Below are 16,297 nucleotides of genomic sequence, written 5' to 3'. Positions count from 1 at the left end.
AAAAAAAAAAAAAGAAGAAGAAAACTTAAGTTATAACTAGTGATGTGCTGGATCGTTAAAAGTTCAGATCTGCGGATAGGGATCACTAGTGTCTAGATCCGTGAGAACTTCTTGTGGGTCAGTACACGCCAGAAACTGAAAGCAGATAAATTTTAAATTGTGGAGCAACAAAGAAATTGCTGTTACTCGCAAGCTTAAAGGTTTAACATTGAACTCAAAATTTTCTTTTATGCAAACAAGACTATAACTCCTACTTGGAAATTCCTAACAAATATTAAACACAGAAAATTTCATTCTTTCATCTAGTGCCAATATTTAAACGCACATATATAAGATCTCACTGTTAAAACTGCAAAAAACAATAAGTTGGTTTTTAATTAATATCTTCATTAATTCATAGGTGTCCACCAAGGGAAGGTCAGACCACAGCATTGAAAATTTTAGGAGGGTTGTTTTCAGGGGTATTTTTCTCTGTTGTATTTGGGGAAGAGGTGGACACCCCTGGGTAGTTAGTGTTACAAAGACGAGACCAAGCTAAGAACACAAGGATCAAGTCACCTTTTGAGTGTAAAAAAGAATGAACAAAATTGTTTCATCTGTTTGGAAGCTACGATTCCACAAACACACACAAATATACATGTCAAACTTATCTCTTTCCTAATAGAGTGGGGGTTTAAAAATTAACGTTTTTAATTTCTGAAATGATACCTTATTTAACAAAATGAAAACACCTAACTTACATAGAATTTAAGTGTTTCATGCCTATCTATATTTAGAATTCAAATATGTGTTGAAATTTAGGAATATAAAAGATTTGTTTAAGATCCGTAAAAAACAGATGGATACAAATCTTTATCTTCCCTGGGATATTTGGCATAACAATAGCCAGGAATTTTTAAAGCCAATTTTTTGCAAATATTATCCTACAATATTTGTTTCAACTGTTCTGAGCCCACTCTGAACATTTGGGATGCATTCATTATAATACATTACAAAAAAAAACTGAATTTTTGAGACACAATGTCAAAATTTAAAATTGAAAAAATATTTTTACCTGAAATATTTGTGTTGTTACACATCAAAGTAAGGCACATGCAGTTTTCTTTAAAATGAGCTGTTATGCAACTCTGAAGCTCCCATAGAACTTGAGTTAGGTATAACATTTCAAAACACTGCCCAGAAAATAGTGTTTAACAAACTCAGTCATTAGTTACTGATCAATTGTGTAAGATAGATTTTTTTTATATATATATACATTTGAGGTGTCAGAGAGTAGTAGGATTTCGCAAAGTTCCTAGAAAATCTGAAACGATCAGCTGAGAATTTTGTTTATTTTATTGCTTGGTTTAAAATGGAATGACCCACTTACCTGTCGGAAAATAATTATTCTGTACAAACAAAATCAACAGCAAATTTCATAGGGCCATGTTGCAAGATCTTTTACTTCACTCTTATCAATAAATATAAATGAACGCTAAGAATTAAAAATGATGTTGTGTTTGTAGAACAATGAAGAAGAATGTACTCACAAATTAGCTGGTAATCCTCTATACAGGAGGGAAAGCAATGTTTCACTTCTATGGCGTTAATCACTTAACTTTTGATCCATTTATAAAGTTTGACTAACCTTGCATCAAAAATATCCAACGCGTGTGATGATTCTTCAATACTTTTCTTTCGATACGTTCCAATAGTTCATCAAGTTTCATAAAACTCATTGCGCGGCGAATACAGCAGCCATCTTTGTTTTGACTCTTAAACGTACGTACGAAAGGTTTACGCCAGAAAAATCATGGCGTTAATTTACCGTATGTTCGTGTTTTGGCAGCTGCCTTTTGCGTCCGGTAATAAAGGGCAGAGACTAGTGAATTTTGTTGCGTAGGTAAAAGTGATGTCACGGATGGGCGTTGCATGCGTTAAATTTTTACGTATTGGACAGAGACTAGGCCTCTTAGTTTCTTGGTCAGCCGAGTTGGCTGTTTGTTGTAATGCTCTTAATTGGGCATTTTATAATTGTAAACTTAGTCAGCAAACCGTACAATTAAATTAATGGTACCTAGATTAGATCATTGACTCTTTATTAGTTATATTACAAATTGATCAGTAATAGTTTTGCAAGTTTACAAAATTATCAATGCTTCGAGAAAATCTATTTTCATATTTCATGTGTGAACAGCTCGCCAAGGATATCATTGTATAATATCACCATGGGTGGGGGAGGGGAGAGAAAATAAAAAGAGATAATTTCAACCACAAGCAATGTTTTCTGCACTTTATCCCAATTACACTCTGCAACTCAAAAGGGCACCAATTAAATTAGTTATTGGTGCGATAACTTCATTCAAACTAATCAAATTGCACAACATCAATTTTGATGTTAATCATTATTTTACCCAATTAAGTACGACATTTTATGTTATTTGTTAGTCAAAAGGTTAAATGTAAAAGTATATCTATTGCTAATGTTTAAAAAAGTTCTTCAGAAAAGGTTTTGTACCTATATTTTGTGTTCTGAGTTGCTGTATGAGCTCTTATTTTATATTTGAGACACAATGTAAAGTTTTTTTTTAAATTACAGGTAGCTTTACTATTCAAAATGTCACACCTAATCAAGATGGTGAAAGTACTAAAGTAAAAGTCAAAGCAAGAATAAATTTGCATGGTATTTTCTCTATATGTTCAGCAAGCATGCTGGAGAAACAAATTATTAATAGCGAACCAGATTGTGCCCTAATTAATGAAAAGACTACCAGCCCTAAGAAAAGCAAAAAAAGGTCAGAAGCTAAAGAAAATGAAACAAAAGAGGAAGCTATGGAGTCAGAAAATGCCGAAGTAGCTGCTAATGGAGACATCAATGCAACCGAGAATAATGAGGAAAAGAATGAAGCACAGGTAATGGTTGATCTTGGTTTACTGTATTCTTCAACATATCAGTTGTATGCTGTTTCTCACAACAGTGATATATTGTGTCTAACAACTCTAAATCTTATTATTTCAATACAATCTGGGTTCATTTGGATAGTAATTTTTAGTTTGTAGAGCATAGGAATGAGATTTTTCCGGCATTCACCAGAATTCTGGCTCTCCTTGTGGGCTTTTAAAACCATTCCCTATTATTTTCATCTTTCACTCCTTATACTGCTCTTATTTTTCTCAAAAATCCGAAAGGATTGCAATTTTTCTTAATATTTGGAAAACGTTTTCTTATTCTTTCTGTTTTCCCACCACGAATCTTCATCCTCCCCGATATCTGCTGAAAATGTATGTTTGGGAAGCAAGCCAATGACGTCAAACTCGTGGTGCACCTGAAGTTGCATGCTGCATTTGAGATTTAAATATTTTTGCATCCTGCAAATATTTCAATCATTTTTAATGTTGGATAGTTTTTTACTATAGGATGTGGCTTTATATCTGCTTATTTTCTCCATTATTTCAGTAATATTTTTATTTCTTTAATTTATTTTAGAAAAAATGCAAAAGGTTATCAAAATATATGTTTTGGCTCCCACAGTCTGAAATTTTAATCAAATTTGGCATGGTTACTTTATTTTCTATATATTTCTTTTAAATTATTTCTATGAAAAGTATGTTCTACCGAATAAGGAAATTTTAGACTTTTCACTCTGTTGTAAATTTTTACTTGAAAAACAAACCTAATTTTAAAATTTATGTTCCAATTTTCAACACTATAAATTCAAATGTTCTTAATGAAAAAAAGAATTTTCTCTTGAAAATATGAATAACTGTCATTATTGAGTGATGTAGCCAAGATTGCCCTTTGGCTCCCCCAACTCTTTATTCAAAACATGAGGGCTTAGAAATTGTTGCAATTTTTTAAAAATTTAGATTTATTTACGAGTTACTCTTGCAAAAAATGGTTTTCTGTAGCAAATTTGTACAAAATTATTATTTATTCATAATTAAATACGTATATCCTTTGAAATAGGAAAATAACCCATTTTTTGTTGAATTTTTGACAGGGTTGGTAAGGTTTTGGACACTACGGTAAAAACCCTGGTCTGTTTTTACCGTACTAATCCAAAAGCCTTGTGCCCACAACTGTCCGAAAGTGTCCAAAACTATATTTTTAGAAAAATCTATTTTATGTAAAAATATCAAAAAAGAACAAAATGTGTCAAAACTATATTTTCACTATTTAATATATTTATTAAAGTTGAACATACAAGTATAAATATATATGGGTCATTCTCTAGAAAATAACTTTTGAACGCAGATGTTTTTCAATTTCAAATTCTTTTTTTAAAATTACATAAAGTGTTACCTTACTAGAAGTAACCATAAACCCGATGGCACAGCTAAGTTCCAATTATTTTACTCATAAATAAAAAAATTAACAAATGCATTGTTCATGGAAATAAAAAAAAAAAATTTAATGTTTAAAAATAGAGGCCAATTTAATATCAAAGTAGTAATTTTCTTTATTTTGCAAACAATCGGCTATTTTAATGATTAGTGGGAGTATAATATTAATCTCTCTCTTAATTAAAGTATGGCTTAATTAGTAGTTTCAAATGTGTTAAAAAGTAATATTTAGTAAATTTGAGGATAGACTGGCAATTTATAATTTTGGTAGAACGCCTATTACTGATGTATCATTTATTTTCACTTGAGAAATAATGACATTGATAAGGTCTGTCACTGAGGTGAGGAATTTTCCATTAATATAGGCCTAACAGATGCATTTTTCAGAGGATTTTTTTTCTCCTTTGTTAATTACAATTTTTTGCAGTTACTGAATGTATTATATTAAAAATATGAACTAAAAAAAGAATAGCATAAGTTTTATAATATGTGTTTAATCATTCAATTTCTTGTTCTTTCATCTGTGATTCTAAAAATAATTTTCGTTAAAATATTATGTAAAAGTTATTTTGCACAGTTAATAACATTTCTTTGAGTTATAAACAAAACTGAAATTAGTTGTTTTGGTAGTGTTGTGAATTTCCCTTCATAAATCTACAAACTGTTACATAAGGAAGTTTTTATGTAATAGTATTGACAATTTTTTCAAGTAAAATATTTTTAAATGAACTTTTTGGAGAAAAATATTATCAAATACTGATTAATTTAACCTCACATTAATATCTGTTTATGCATTACGAATATTGGAGTAAATGGGAATTGATTAGATTACACCCCTTTAGCTTTAGCATAGTTTTAGACAGTTTTGGACGGTAAAAACAACCTGTCCTGTCCTAAACCGGTTTTGAACAGTCCAAAAACCCAACCCTGATTTTTGAATATCCAAGGGCTATTTTGAGGCAGCTTTGGATTTCTTTTTGCTCTCTGACCTCTTGCTCCCTAGAGCAGGGGTTTTTTTTCATCTTTTTGACATGCATATTTAATTATCTAATATTGTCTCAGAAGCTTAACTAAATGTGTGTCACAACTAATATTGTTGTTCTGAAATAGATCCAACAATTAACAAAAATTGCAATCAAAAAAATAAACCTATGTGAAAAAAATTGAAATTTCTGGGCATTACTAAAAGTGCATCCTCAAATTTAGTGTAAGATCTTGTAGGCAAACAATTTTGTTAATAACTTCATTTTTAAAAATGTTCTTTATTGGTTTGTAAATGAAATTTTGCTAAGATTTTTTTTTCTTTAATTTCATGAGTTTTACATGCAGTTATTTGTTTTAACCTTGAGTTTTAGAGGTGACTATAGTATATTTTCCTGGTAATGAAAGCTGTTTTTGCTCTGATAACATTAATAATGAGATTCTCATTTATAATGGGATTTCAACTTTTAACTAAAAGAACTAATACAATTTATATCATGATGTATTCTTTTTTAATGATTTTGAGGGTATTCGCTACAATCTGAGCTGAAAAATCCTGAATATTACTCAACCATTTTTTACCAAAATTTAGATGAACTTAAAGAGAATGAAATTTCCTATAAAATGAGACCAGAACAAATTTTCTTGAATGACTAGTTATGGTTTTAAAAATGAAAAACTGCGATTTTTTGTTAAAAATTGCTGTTTTTCGCCACTTAAACTTCTTTGAAGCATGTGTTAATATTATCAAAATGATTTCAAACTTTGCAAATCAGTTTCTACTCTATTAGCTCAATTAAGGGGGTGCCACCAAAGATTAGATGTAAAAAGTTTTTTCCCCATACAATACTTGTGACCACCATAACCTTCACCCATGAAGTTTTGGTAGAAATGTGTAATTTTATGTGTCTTTAGATTTAAATTCATCTATAGCACATTCTATATTAAGTGATTTTCACGAATTTGTTTTTTAGTTTGGTTGCAAATTTGCTTCTTGGTTGGCATTCACAAATAATTATTTTTGAAGTTTTATGCTTTGAATTGCTTAAAGCGCTGTAGGGACATCTTCCATTATCTATAATTCTTCATCTTCATTGCTATAATCTGAAGTGGGTATTATCCAATATCAAAGTAATTCATGATAGTATGAGACAATACCTGCTTTTTCGACTTCTGGAAGACTATTTCTATAAGAAAGCTAGTGTTAGCAGCTCTTGTCCTTAGTTGTTGTGAAGGAAAATGTCCAAGAACAGAAAGAATTCTACAGCGGCTTTTAACAGCTGTAAAAAAAAATAATAATAAATAAGTAAAAAAAAATAAAGGAAATTTAGAAAAGGGCAAAAAGACGCTTTTGTGAATCAAAAATGATTTTGATCTGTTTTTGTAGCAAACTTATCAAACAAAGTTTTTGAAAAAAGGGTTACAACAAACCCGTAATATTTTGACATTATAAGTATAACAACTTTCAGGAACCAGCAGGAAATGACATTGGAAGTGGGATAGTGATTGAAACGGGCAACCAAAAGTCAGGGTTCTATTGTATATCTTATAGTTTATATTATACTATGTTAAAGAAAGCAATTTTAAAATACTTAGGAGCAAATGTGCACTAAAGCAGCAATGTATTAAGCAAAGTAAATGAGTAAGCTAAATTTAAATCACGAAAAGTATAAGAAAAAAGTGCAACAGGATAGGCCTTCTGCTTTTCAATTGTGAAAAATATTAGACAAATAAAATTATCAAATGTGAGATTAAAAGAGCTTCCATATTACTTATAATGTATTTGCACCCTTAATCTCCTTTTTTTTATTTTATTGTATATTATGTGTGGGAGTTATATTAATTGCTACAGATTGGTTAAATCTTCCCCAAACATACAATTTTACTACTCCAGGCTGCTCTAAATTCACCATTTTACTGCTCCAAATTGCAAATTTTGATTGACACATTCGTTATTTCCAAATCTGTTCAATATGGTATATGATTTAGTAAACTCTAACTTTCTCAAAAAAAAATCCAGCATGAATGAAATAACTATAAATTTAATGATAATATGTTTCTTTATTCACAGGAGCCTGTAAAAAAAGATGCTGAACAAAAAAAGTCAAAAAATGCTGTAAAAGCTGTTGAATTACCTATCAAAGCTGTTGTTCCTCAACTAAGCAGAAATGAACTTAATGACTTTATTGAAAAAGAAGTGAGTTTTTTCGCCCCTCTTTTCTGGGTTTTACAGTATACAATGCGTAACAAATTGTACATAGCAAATTTGAACACGAAAGAATGTTTAAGATAGTCTTAATGCAGGGATTCACAACCTGTGGCCCGCGGGCCACTTTTGCCCCTGTTGAATTGACCCGCGGCAAATGTTTAAACAGTACCAAAAAAGCTTTTGAAAAAAGTTTTTTTCATACTAATCAATAAAATTTTTTCTTATTTATCATTCTAGTTCACAATTTCAATGTCCAATACAGGTTGATTTTACTCCAATTTATAGCTGCCACTTCCCTGAAATCGCACTTGCAAAAGTGATAAACATTTCTTGCATACGATATTTCTGTAGTGTTTCAGCCCTTTATGTCCGTTTTCTGTTTGACATGGAAAGTAGGCTTAGCTAATTTTGGAACATTGCTAGTTATTGTGTAGCTATCTTTTAGCATCTGTTTCTGGTTAGTTAATTTTTGTGATTGTTTCCTAAGTAGGCCATAGTAAGAAGCCTACTGAGCTAAAATACAAGGGTATTTTTTAAAATTGTTTTAGCTCCCCACCCCCACACATACAAAAAAAAAAGAAGAAGCATTTGAAATGGAAACATATTGGTCTTTTTGACATTTGACATTGAAACTTTATACTAAAATATTCATTCATTTATTATTCTATTTTGCTGAGTATTTGTGTTATCTTAAATATGATTTGCAAAACAGATTTTTTTTTTAATTAATTAATCCGAGGACTGCCTCGGATGGAATAACTGAGCTGGCGGTGTATTTTAAGTATTTCTGCCTTAGCCCTGGCTTTAGGGCGGTAACTTACTACAAAATACCTTAGCTTTGCCATCAATCTTTGAGTTGAATCGCACCATTGTTGCTGTCGCTCATCTGGTTTGCTAATTCTGCATTAGCTACCAGTTTGTTTGGCTCTCTTGGCTCCCTTAAGAGATTTTTCACCTCCAGCTCATGTGATTCCTATTCCGGGTTGATGAGTGCTAAAAAGCACGAAACTGCAGTCCTCGGTTGGAATAACTGAGCTGGCGGTGTATTTGAAGTATAGAAAATAATTAGTTTTTAGTTTGTATTTGTCTAGGTTTTTTTCCTGTAAAACTTATGCCAAACTTTTTTTTCTTATGCATTTTAATGTTCAATATGATTGAAAATGTACCCATTGCAAAATGAATGTTTTCATACATTTTTATCTTTTACACCCGCAGTAATTATTGTTCTTTTTATACAGGCTAAAATGATTATGCAAGATAAAATGGAGAAGGAAAAAGCTGATGCAAAAAATGCAGTAGAGGAATATGTGTATGAAATGAGAGGAAAGTTATGTGAAGAACTAGAAAAATTTATATCAGATGAAGTAATTTTTTTGCATTAATCAATAACTTTTGTCTTCTCTCTTAAAGCTATTTTCCGTACTTGTGTATATGTTGAAAATGTCATATTTTTTAATGTTTTTCAGGCAAGGGAAAAATTTAAACTTTTTCTTGAAGAAACTGAAAGTTGGTTGTATGATGAAGGTGAAGATCAGCAGAAAAGTGTATATGTCCAAAGACTTAATGATTTAAAGGTATGACTTTTCACTTGCCATCTAGGAGTGGAACATTCACTTTCAAATTTTGTTCTTTTTCTGGTTTTGTTAGAACATATATTGATGTTTTTACAATTAATGTATTTGTTGGTTTTTCCAATACTGATTTCTTGAATTTAATGCTTTTCGGTGATGAGTTGGGGCAAATGTAAACAGATTTTTTTTAAAAATGACTGGTTTTGAAATAAATTGTTATAAAACTACATTATTCAATGATCGTGATCTATGCATTACATTGGGAAGACAATTCTATAGTTGTTTAGGCAGTAGACTTTTCTTGGAGAGTAGTAGCACTCTTTTGTTACAGTACACTTTTAAAAAGAATATTGAGTGTTGCTAGTTTTTCCTTACTTATAGTTTTCTTCCAGTAAGTTCTTGATTTAAATAGTTAAATTACAATTTTATTACATGGAATATAGGTAATACTAATATCACAATTTTTTTATATTCTTAATATATTTTGTTTTAAAATATAATTTGTACTCTTCTTATATGATTGGATTTTTTATTTAGTTATCTAGTTTAGAAAATGTTAGTTATTTCTTTTATTTGTTTGCAGTAATCATTAAGTATATCATTTTAGTTTTTGCATTGTTCAGGTGAATAAATTAAGAAGCATTAGATTGTATTGATGTTGCAATGTTTTGTATTTTAAATGCATACATCAACTATTTAAACCTTTGCATAACTTAATAAGGTGTTTTTAATAATTAACAATATTTATATGATTTACTTTTTTGACAGCTCCAAAATTCACTTTTTCTTTAAAAGCATTTTTTTTTTAATTGTTATGCATGGATATATATATTTCAAAAATTGATGTTTCAGAGCATCCAAGTTTTTTGGTGAATCTTAATATCATTGACCCTCTTACTGCCTTTTTTTATTTATTTATTGTGCCTAAAATTTTTCCATAATTGTTTTTTATGCTTTTACACATCTGCCCTTATTTTAGTGTGTTTCAAAATTCGATTGCATATGAGGAGTTATTTATCAAAAGGGAACATATCCACTTTTTATAAAAACATGTCTTTTGGCATTTTCTATGTCTTTCAGGTGGTCTTAATTAAGTCCTTAATTGTTCCTCTAGTCTCTTGAACAGCGGTTCCCAACCTTTTTTGCCTTTCGAACCCCTTTCAAAATCTGTTCGAGTTAAGCGAACCCCTTGTGAGCTTAGTACTAAGTGAACAGCACCCCTCCCCCCAACCCAGTAAAATTTGCAAGATTTTCATTTTTTTTTTTTTTTTTGTTTGAGAAACAAAAATAATGGCAAAATTTTGAAATACAAATATTGCTACAAGCTAAAATGATAGTTAAAAATTATTACAAAACAAACCTATGATAATTCTTTGCGTTTCTGCCCACTTTTAAAGAAATCTTAATGGAATGGTTGTGGAACAAAGAATATCAAAGTTTGGCTCAAATGTCTTGTCTGATAGTTTGACTTACATTAGGTTCAGCATTTTATTTCCATTCTGCATTTATCTCTATATGCTGAAATTCATTTTTCTCATGAAAACTTTGTCCAAAAGGGGTAATAAAATTTAAACTTTTTCTGTCTCAACATTACATTAATTCATAACGCCAAATCCGTCAATTAAAAAACGTTCTAAAAATATATTTTAGAGAAAATGTCCTAGATTAGCTACATGATCTTTTTTCTTCCAGTAAAATCTAGTTGTTTGATAAGGATACACTGTACGTTAAGCATTTGAGTGCTGAAGAATTTCCTTTTCCTTATGCTAAAATGCGGAATAAAAAGCATAGTTATTCTTTATTTTATTTTTGAAACATTATAGAATTGTCTGCAATTAACTCTATTACATAAACTGTAAATTTTACCAACAAAAATATTTTTATACTGGAACAAGAAAGTAGTTATACACGAAAATTTTTCTGTGCAAATTTATTGAGTACCTTTTTTACATAGAGATCAAATTTTCATTTCTAATACCGTAAAGCAACAAACAGCAGCATCAGTTATTGTGTCACATGCATTTTCGGCGAAAACACTCAAACGGTAAAGGAACTAAACGTAAAAAATTAAGTAAAGATGTTTCAAATGCTCTCATATGCTCCACATAATCTTTCCATCAACTTCAATCGAATTTTCCAATCAAACGGAAAAAAACTGCAACATTAACATGCTTTCATCCAATTGCATTGCGTTCAAAGGTTGAGTTATTTCGGTACGGGCTCAATTCTATCATGCTCAACAAAAACTAAAAACCTGTGCCTTGTAATGATAAATTTAATTCTTTGAATTGACAAAATAGTGTCATCAAATGTTCTAATATTTTTATCAAAAAAGTATTGAGTGTGCAAAAGATAAATGATGAACAAAAAATGATTAAACTTGAGACTTCATCTCAAATAAACATGTTAAATTTTCGCAAACCCTTTTTTACCTCTCTCGAACCACTGGTTGGGAAACTATGTTTTAGAAGTTCAAACCTAACAAATCCTACTTTATTGAAGGGTAAAATTGGGCTTTTCAATCAAAATGTAACATCCGTTCTCTACATTTTTTGCAGATCGCGCCAGACAAAAGAAGAACATATCCCAATTGAGTCTTTTGAACAAAAACTTTTTTTTTCAAAAGAGCACATATATCCAAAGTCTCCGAATTGCTACCTTGTATTTCGGCTTTGAATTTGGAATAGTAGTTTCGTGTAGGTTGCCTCAACTTGTACGATATTTGAGTATTTGTCTGGTTGAGCGTTATTCAGATGGGGGTGCTTTTATAAGTGAAAATCTTCACTCTTCAGAGGAGTGATAGGTTTTTTAATTTTGCTGTGAATGCATACTTTAATTAAATTCCTTCTTCTTCATATGGAACGAGATCTTTTGTTTTGCTCCAGTTGTAATGCACATTTTGTCTTAAATGTATTAATATTTTAATAAAATTTTAGTTTCTTCTGGGGAAATTGAATTTTTGGTTTGTTACACTAAAATGTGCATTTTAATTGATTTTTTTTTTTGGTGGGAAAGGGAGGGGGGTACTTTTAGCATTGTACGATGCATATTTTAATTTTTTTATTTATGAGCGAGGGGATGTTTTGCTCTAATTGCAAGGGGGAGAGTAATTATTTTTATTTATTTTTTCAAATCACGTGCATGTTTTAGTTCGTTTTTTCTTTGGAGGAAAAGAGGGAGAAAAGCAGTATTGTTTTCCTTACTTATATGTTTTAATTAAATTACTTTTCCTTTGGATTTTCTTTCTCTGAATGTTGGATATTTATTGCATCTGTATTTGTCTGGTGTTAAAAATCACTGATTAATACTGAAAACTACTGAAACCTGTTAAGATTACTAGAGAAAGCTTGAATATGAGAGCAGTATCCCTGTACAAACAAGCTTCCAAAACTCTTGATGCAGGTATTAAAAACATTAAAGATAAGTAGAAAAACGATTATACAAAACTAGTCAAAAATGCTAATAATAATTGTCAATAGTTCTATTAAATATAAATAGATTTCACTTGGTTTATTTTTTTTTCTCAATGAGTAAACAGTTTTTTCATAAGCTGTTTTTTCAACAGGAAACTCATTCTAGACACCAGTTATTGTTTTCATTTAATTATTTAACTATGCTGTATGATGAACTGAAGTTATTAATGATAGTAATAAATGCAAGAGTAATTAGATAATACATGCTATGTGTTATTTTGTATAGCAAAATCATTCATATAACATGTCCTATATTTTGTAATGAAAAATATTCTATATACAGGGGTCTGGACAGAGAGGAAATATGGGTCCGTTAATGGACCTTTCACAAAATCCCGACCAACCCAAACAGACCCTTCACAAAATTCTGATAAACAAAAACGGATCTTTCACAAATTGTTTATTGGAAGAGCAAATCTCAAATCAAAATAACGCAGCATATTTCTGTGCATAAAAACAGTAATGTTTGGAACCTTTTTTAAAGTTAAATTAGAGGGATCAATTTATACAAAATCTGCTAATTTTGCAAAAGAAAAAAAATGGCACTCTTGTGATGCTCTTGCAAGCAATAAATAACTACTAATGCCAAATAAATATAATGCTTGTTGTTGGTTTCTTTGATAGAAATTAACAGCTGAAAGTCAGATTGGTTTATAATTTTGCTCATTAATTTTATGCAGCGGTGTTGTTCTAAACTTCTCTGAAAAAGCGTCCAACCTTTAGTCAGTCCTAAGCTTTTTCTCCCCGCTCATGATTTAATAAACAATAATATACAGTGAAATGAACTTAGAACTGCAAAGGACAGTAGGGGTGGGGAGAAAATGTGATTGTTTCAGACAAGGTTACCAACTTTAAACTTATCGCCACTTAGCATTTGGCGGGTACAATGTTTAACTGTTTATTGCCACTTAGCGTCTGGTGGGGCGATGTTTAATTGTTATTTTGGGTGAAAGTTATATGGGTTTGATTTTTCAATGCTAAAAAATATAATTAATTTTAAATAAACTTTTATTGATCGTTTTTTTCTTTAGATACCTACATCTTTTTACATTCGATATGAGAACCATATTTTATTCTTTTTTCAAGCCAACTTCGCTTTATTAGGATGCAAATAAATGAAAAGTCTATTTTTGTAACAACACTTAAGTGGAATTCCATTTTCTTTTATGAGTCAAAAATTTAAATGCTCAATCGATGATTCATTTTTTATTTTATTTTTTTCAACTGTGTCCAGACATTTATGATGTGTTTATCATAGGACTCTAAACTGCAATTCTAAAATAGTTTTATCAAAAATATTTATTTTACAAATGGTTTTTATACTTTTGATGTTTTCGCTTTGAGGATTGCAATCTCTTTGCATCCGTTATGGGAATCTAATTTTTCACATTTTCGATGTTTAGTATGCTTTGTTAAAAGGGAAACAAATAAAATATTTTTTTATTTTTGTAATAATCACGGAGTTTGAGTTTTAAACGAAATTCTGTTCCAATGTCTTGGTTTAAACAGTTAAATGCTGAATCCCTGCCTGAATTTCTTTGTTACAATTATTATAAATGCTATACATATAACATTTCTAGTATAATTTAACAATGTAGAATGGTAAATAAATATTGATACTTGAGGGGTGCCCATCTCTCAGAGAGTGATGCTGCCCTTGCATATCCCAATACTCGAAAAACACTCAAGAATGATATTCTCAACAGAAAAGAGGGAAAACACTCAACTTTAAGTGTCAATGATGAAGTTGCGCCATCTCAAAATTCAAAAATTTTGTTTTGACATTTTTTTTTTTGCAAAATTTGATTTTTCACACAGTTAATTGATTTTTCAATAAAAATTGACCCAGTGAAAAATCCTGGATAGATCACTGAGATGTTAAAAGTTGATCACTTCTACCCCTGAGTTGGGGGTGCATGTTAAAATTTTACTAATGTCCCTTTTCAAAAGTTGGCAAGCACGATCATGGGTGATTAAGAGTACTATTAGCAATTACTTATATCCTGTATTACATTTCAGAAACTTGGTGATCCAGTAGTTCATAGATATAATGAGTGGGAGCAGAGACCTGTAGCGCTAAATGAATTTGGAAGAACGTTACAGCTTGTACATAAAGCATTACAGTCTTATGCTGCAAAAGAAGAGCATCTTGCACATCTGCAAGAAGAAGAGATGGTTAAGGTGATTCTTATTTTAATTTTTGTATTTGTATTCTTACTAAACTGGTATTTCCGTAACCACTTTTCATGTCAACTTGCCCATTAACCTACTCTATGTAGTAGTAGAGCCAACCATACCACTTCTAAAAAGTTTATATTTTTAAATATATGCAGTTTAGATTGTTTATTAAGAGGTTTATCAATTGACCAAGAATTTTCTTTCTGAAGTAAAATGTAATTTTAAAAATATTACTTCCTGAAATATACCCAAGCAAATGATACTTTTTTTATGCTACTGTTTTGCCTGTCGGGTGGTACTGTATAAACTTTTTCGGTATTGTATGGTATCCTACCCTTTTGTTGTGATGTAAATCAATGCTGACATATTTAAGGAAGTAATCCTTTACTAACTAATAGCAACTTTCAAGTTGATGAAAGTCCTTTAACTGATTAACAAATATTAATATTGTACTGAGGCATTTCTAGACACTTGTGGTTCTTCAGAAAATTTTTATCAGTATTTAATGCCAATGTTTTTATCGAAGGATATTTAAAATGCATAGTAATATGAATTGCAAAAAAAGTTGTGACCTATCCCAAAATTTTCTATGGTTCATTTAGAGTACTGTTACAACCATTTCGGAACTAAAATTAAAAATGACAGTTCTGGTATTTTAATATTTTTGAGAAGACAAAGCATAACTTCAACAAAAAAACATTTTCTTTCCAAGGATTCCCCCCCCCCACCTCCCCTCAAGTTGTATTGTTAAAAAAATTTTTCTGTGAAAGACATTCAGTGGAACCCCAAAATTGCGTTTTCCGTCGGGTCTTGTGATGAAAGACGTATTAAGCAGGAAAATGTAAAATTTGGGGTGGGTTAAAAATCTAAGCATATTGTTTACAGTTACCTGATGAACTAGTAGAAGTTTTTCCTTTTGCAATAATTTTTTTTATTTTTAGCATTAATTTCATTTATAGCATGTTCTATACTAACAATGTTTCCCAAATTTTATTCTTGGTTTGATTGTAAATTGCCTTCACGGTTGGTACTTGTAAGTTAAAATTGTTTTTGAGTTTTTGTGCTTTGAATTGCTTGATCAGCTGTGGTGGACATACTCCATTCCCCCCCCCCCCTCCCCGTCATTTTCATCATGTACGTGGCTATTCCCAGCAGTGGGTATCCAGAGCGCATGGGGGGGGGGGGAGCCGAAGGGCCCGTCCCAAAATAAATTTTAATTTTTGCTACTGGTGTGTATTAATTTCAATATTGGAAGAATTTGATCTGATGGAACCACATATGTGTTATCAACTTCAAGATTTTCAAGAAGAAGAATGTTTGCAGTTCTGTTCCTCAATTCTTGTGAAGGAAAACTGCCTCTGAAAGGAGTTTCTTTCTTCTTATTGTTCAAAGGATTCCAAGGAAACAAAAAGAACCAGCACACAAGTTCAAACGCTGTAAAACAAATTTATCTTGAAAAAAAAGTTAGGAGTCCATAGATAAAAAATGATTTTGATGTTTGTAGGAAAATATATTAAGTGGAAGCTTTGAAAAAGAGTAATGTGGAAATCCGGAATATTTTA

The 16,297-nt window shown here is 30.6% G+C and overlaps 1 protein-coding gene across 2 annotated transcripts in view; it reads left to right on the top strand.

The window, feature by feature from the left end:
- Positions 1-16,297, top strand: part of LOC129219414 (97 kDa heat shock protein-like) — a 61,573-nt gene that overhangs the window by 33,991 nt on the left and 11,285 nt on the right. For both annotated transcript variants that reach the window (XM_054853802.1, XM_054853801.1), the window contains exons 11-15: positions 2,579-2,892; positions 7,376-7,501; positions 8,752-8,877; positions 8,980-9,087; positions 14,577-14,738. In XM_054853802.1, the coding sequence (XP_054709777.1) occupies positions 2,579-2,892; positions 7,376-7,501; positions 8,752-8,877; positions 8,980-9,087; positions 14,577-14,738 (836 nt within the window). The remainder of the gene's footprint in view (positions 1-2,578; positions 2,893-7,375; positions 7,502-8,751; positions 8,878-8,979; positions 9,088-14,576; positions 14,739-16,297) is intronic.

This window comes from Uloborus diversus, chromosome 3, assembly GCF_026930045.1.
Source record: "Uloborus diversus isolate 005 chromosome 3, Udiv.v.3.1, whole genome shotgun sequence".
NCBI lineage: Eukaryota > Metazoa > Arthropoda > Arachnida > Araneae > Uloboridae > Uloborus > Uloborus diversus.
Note: the sequence above shows the minus strand (reverse complement) of the source record. Positions and strands in the feature narration are given on the sequence as shown.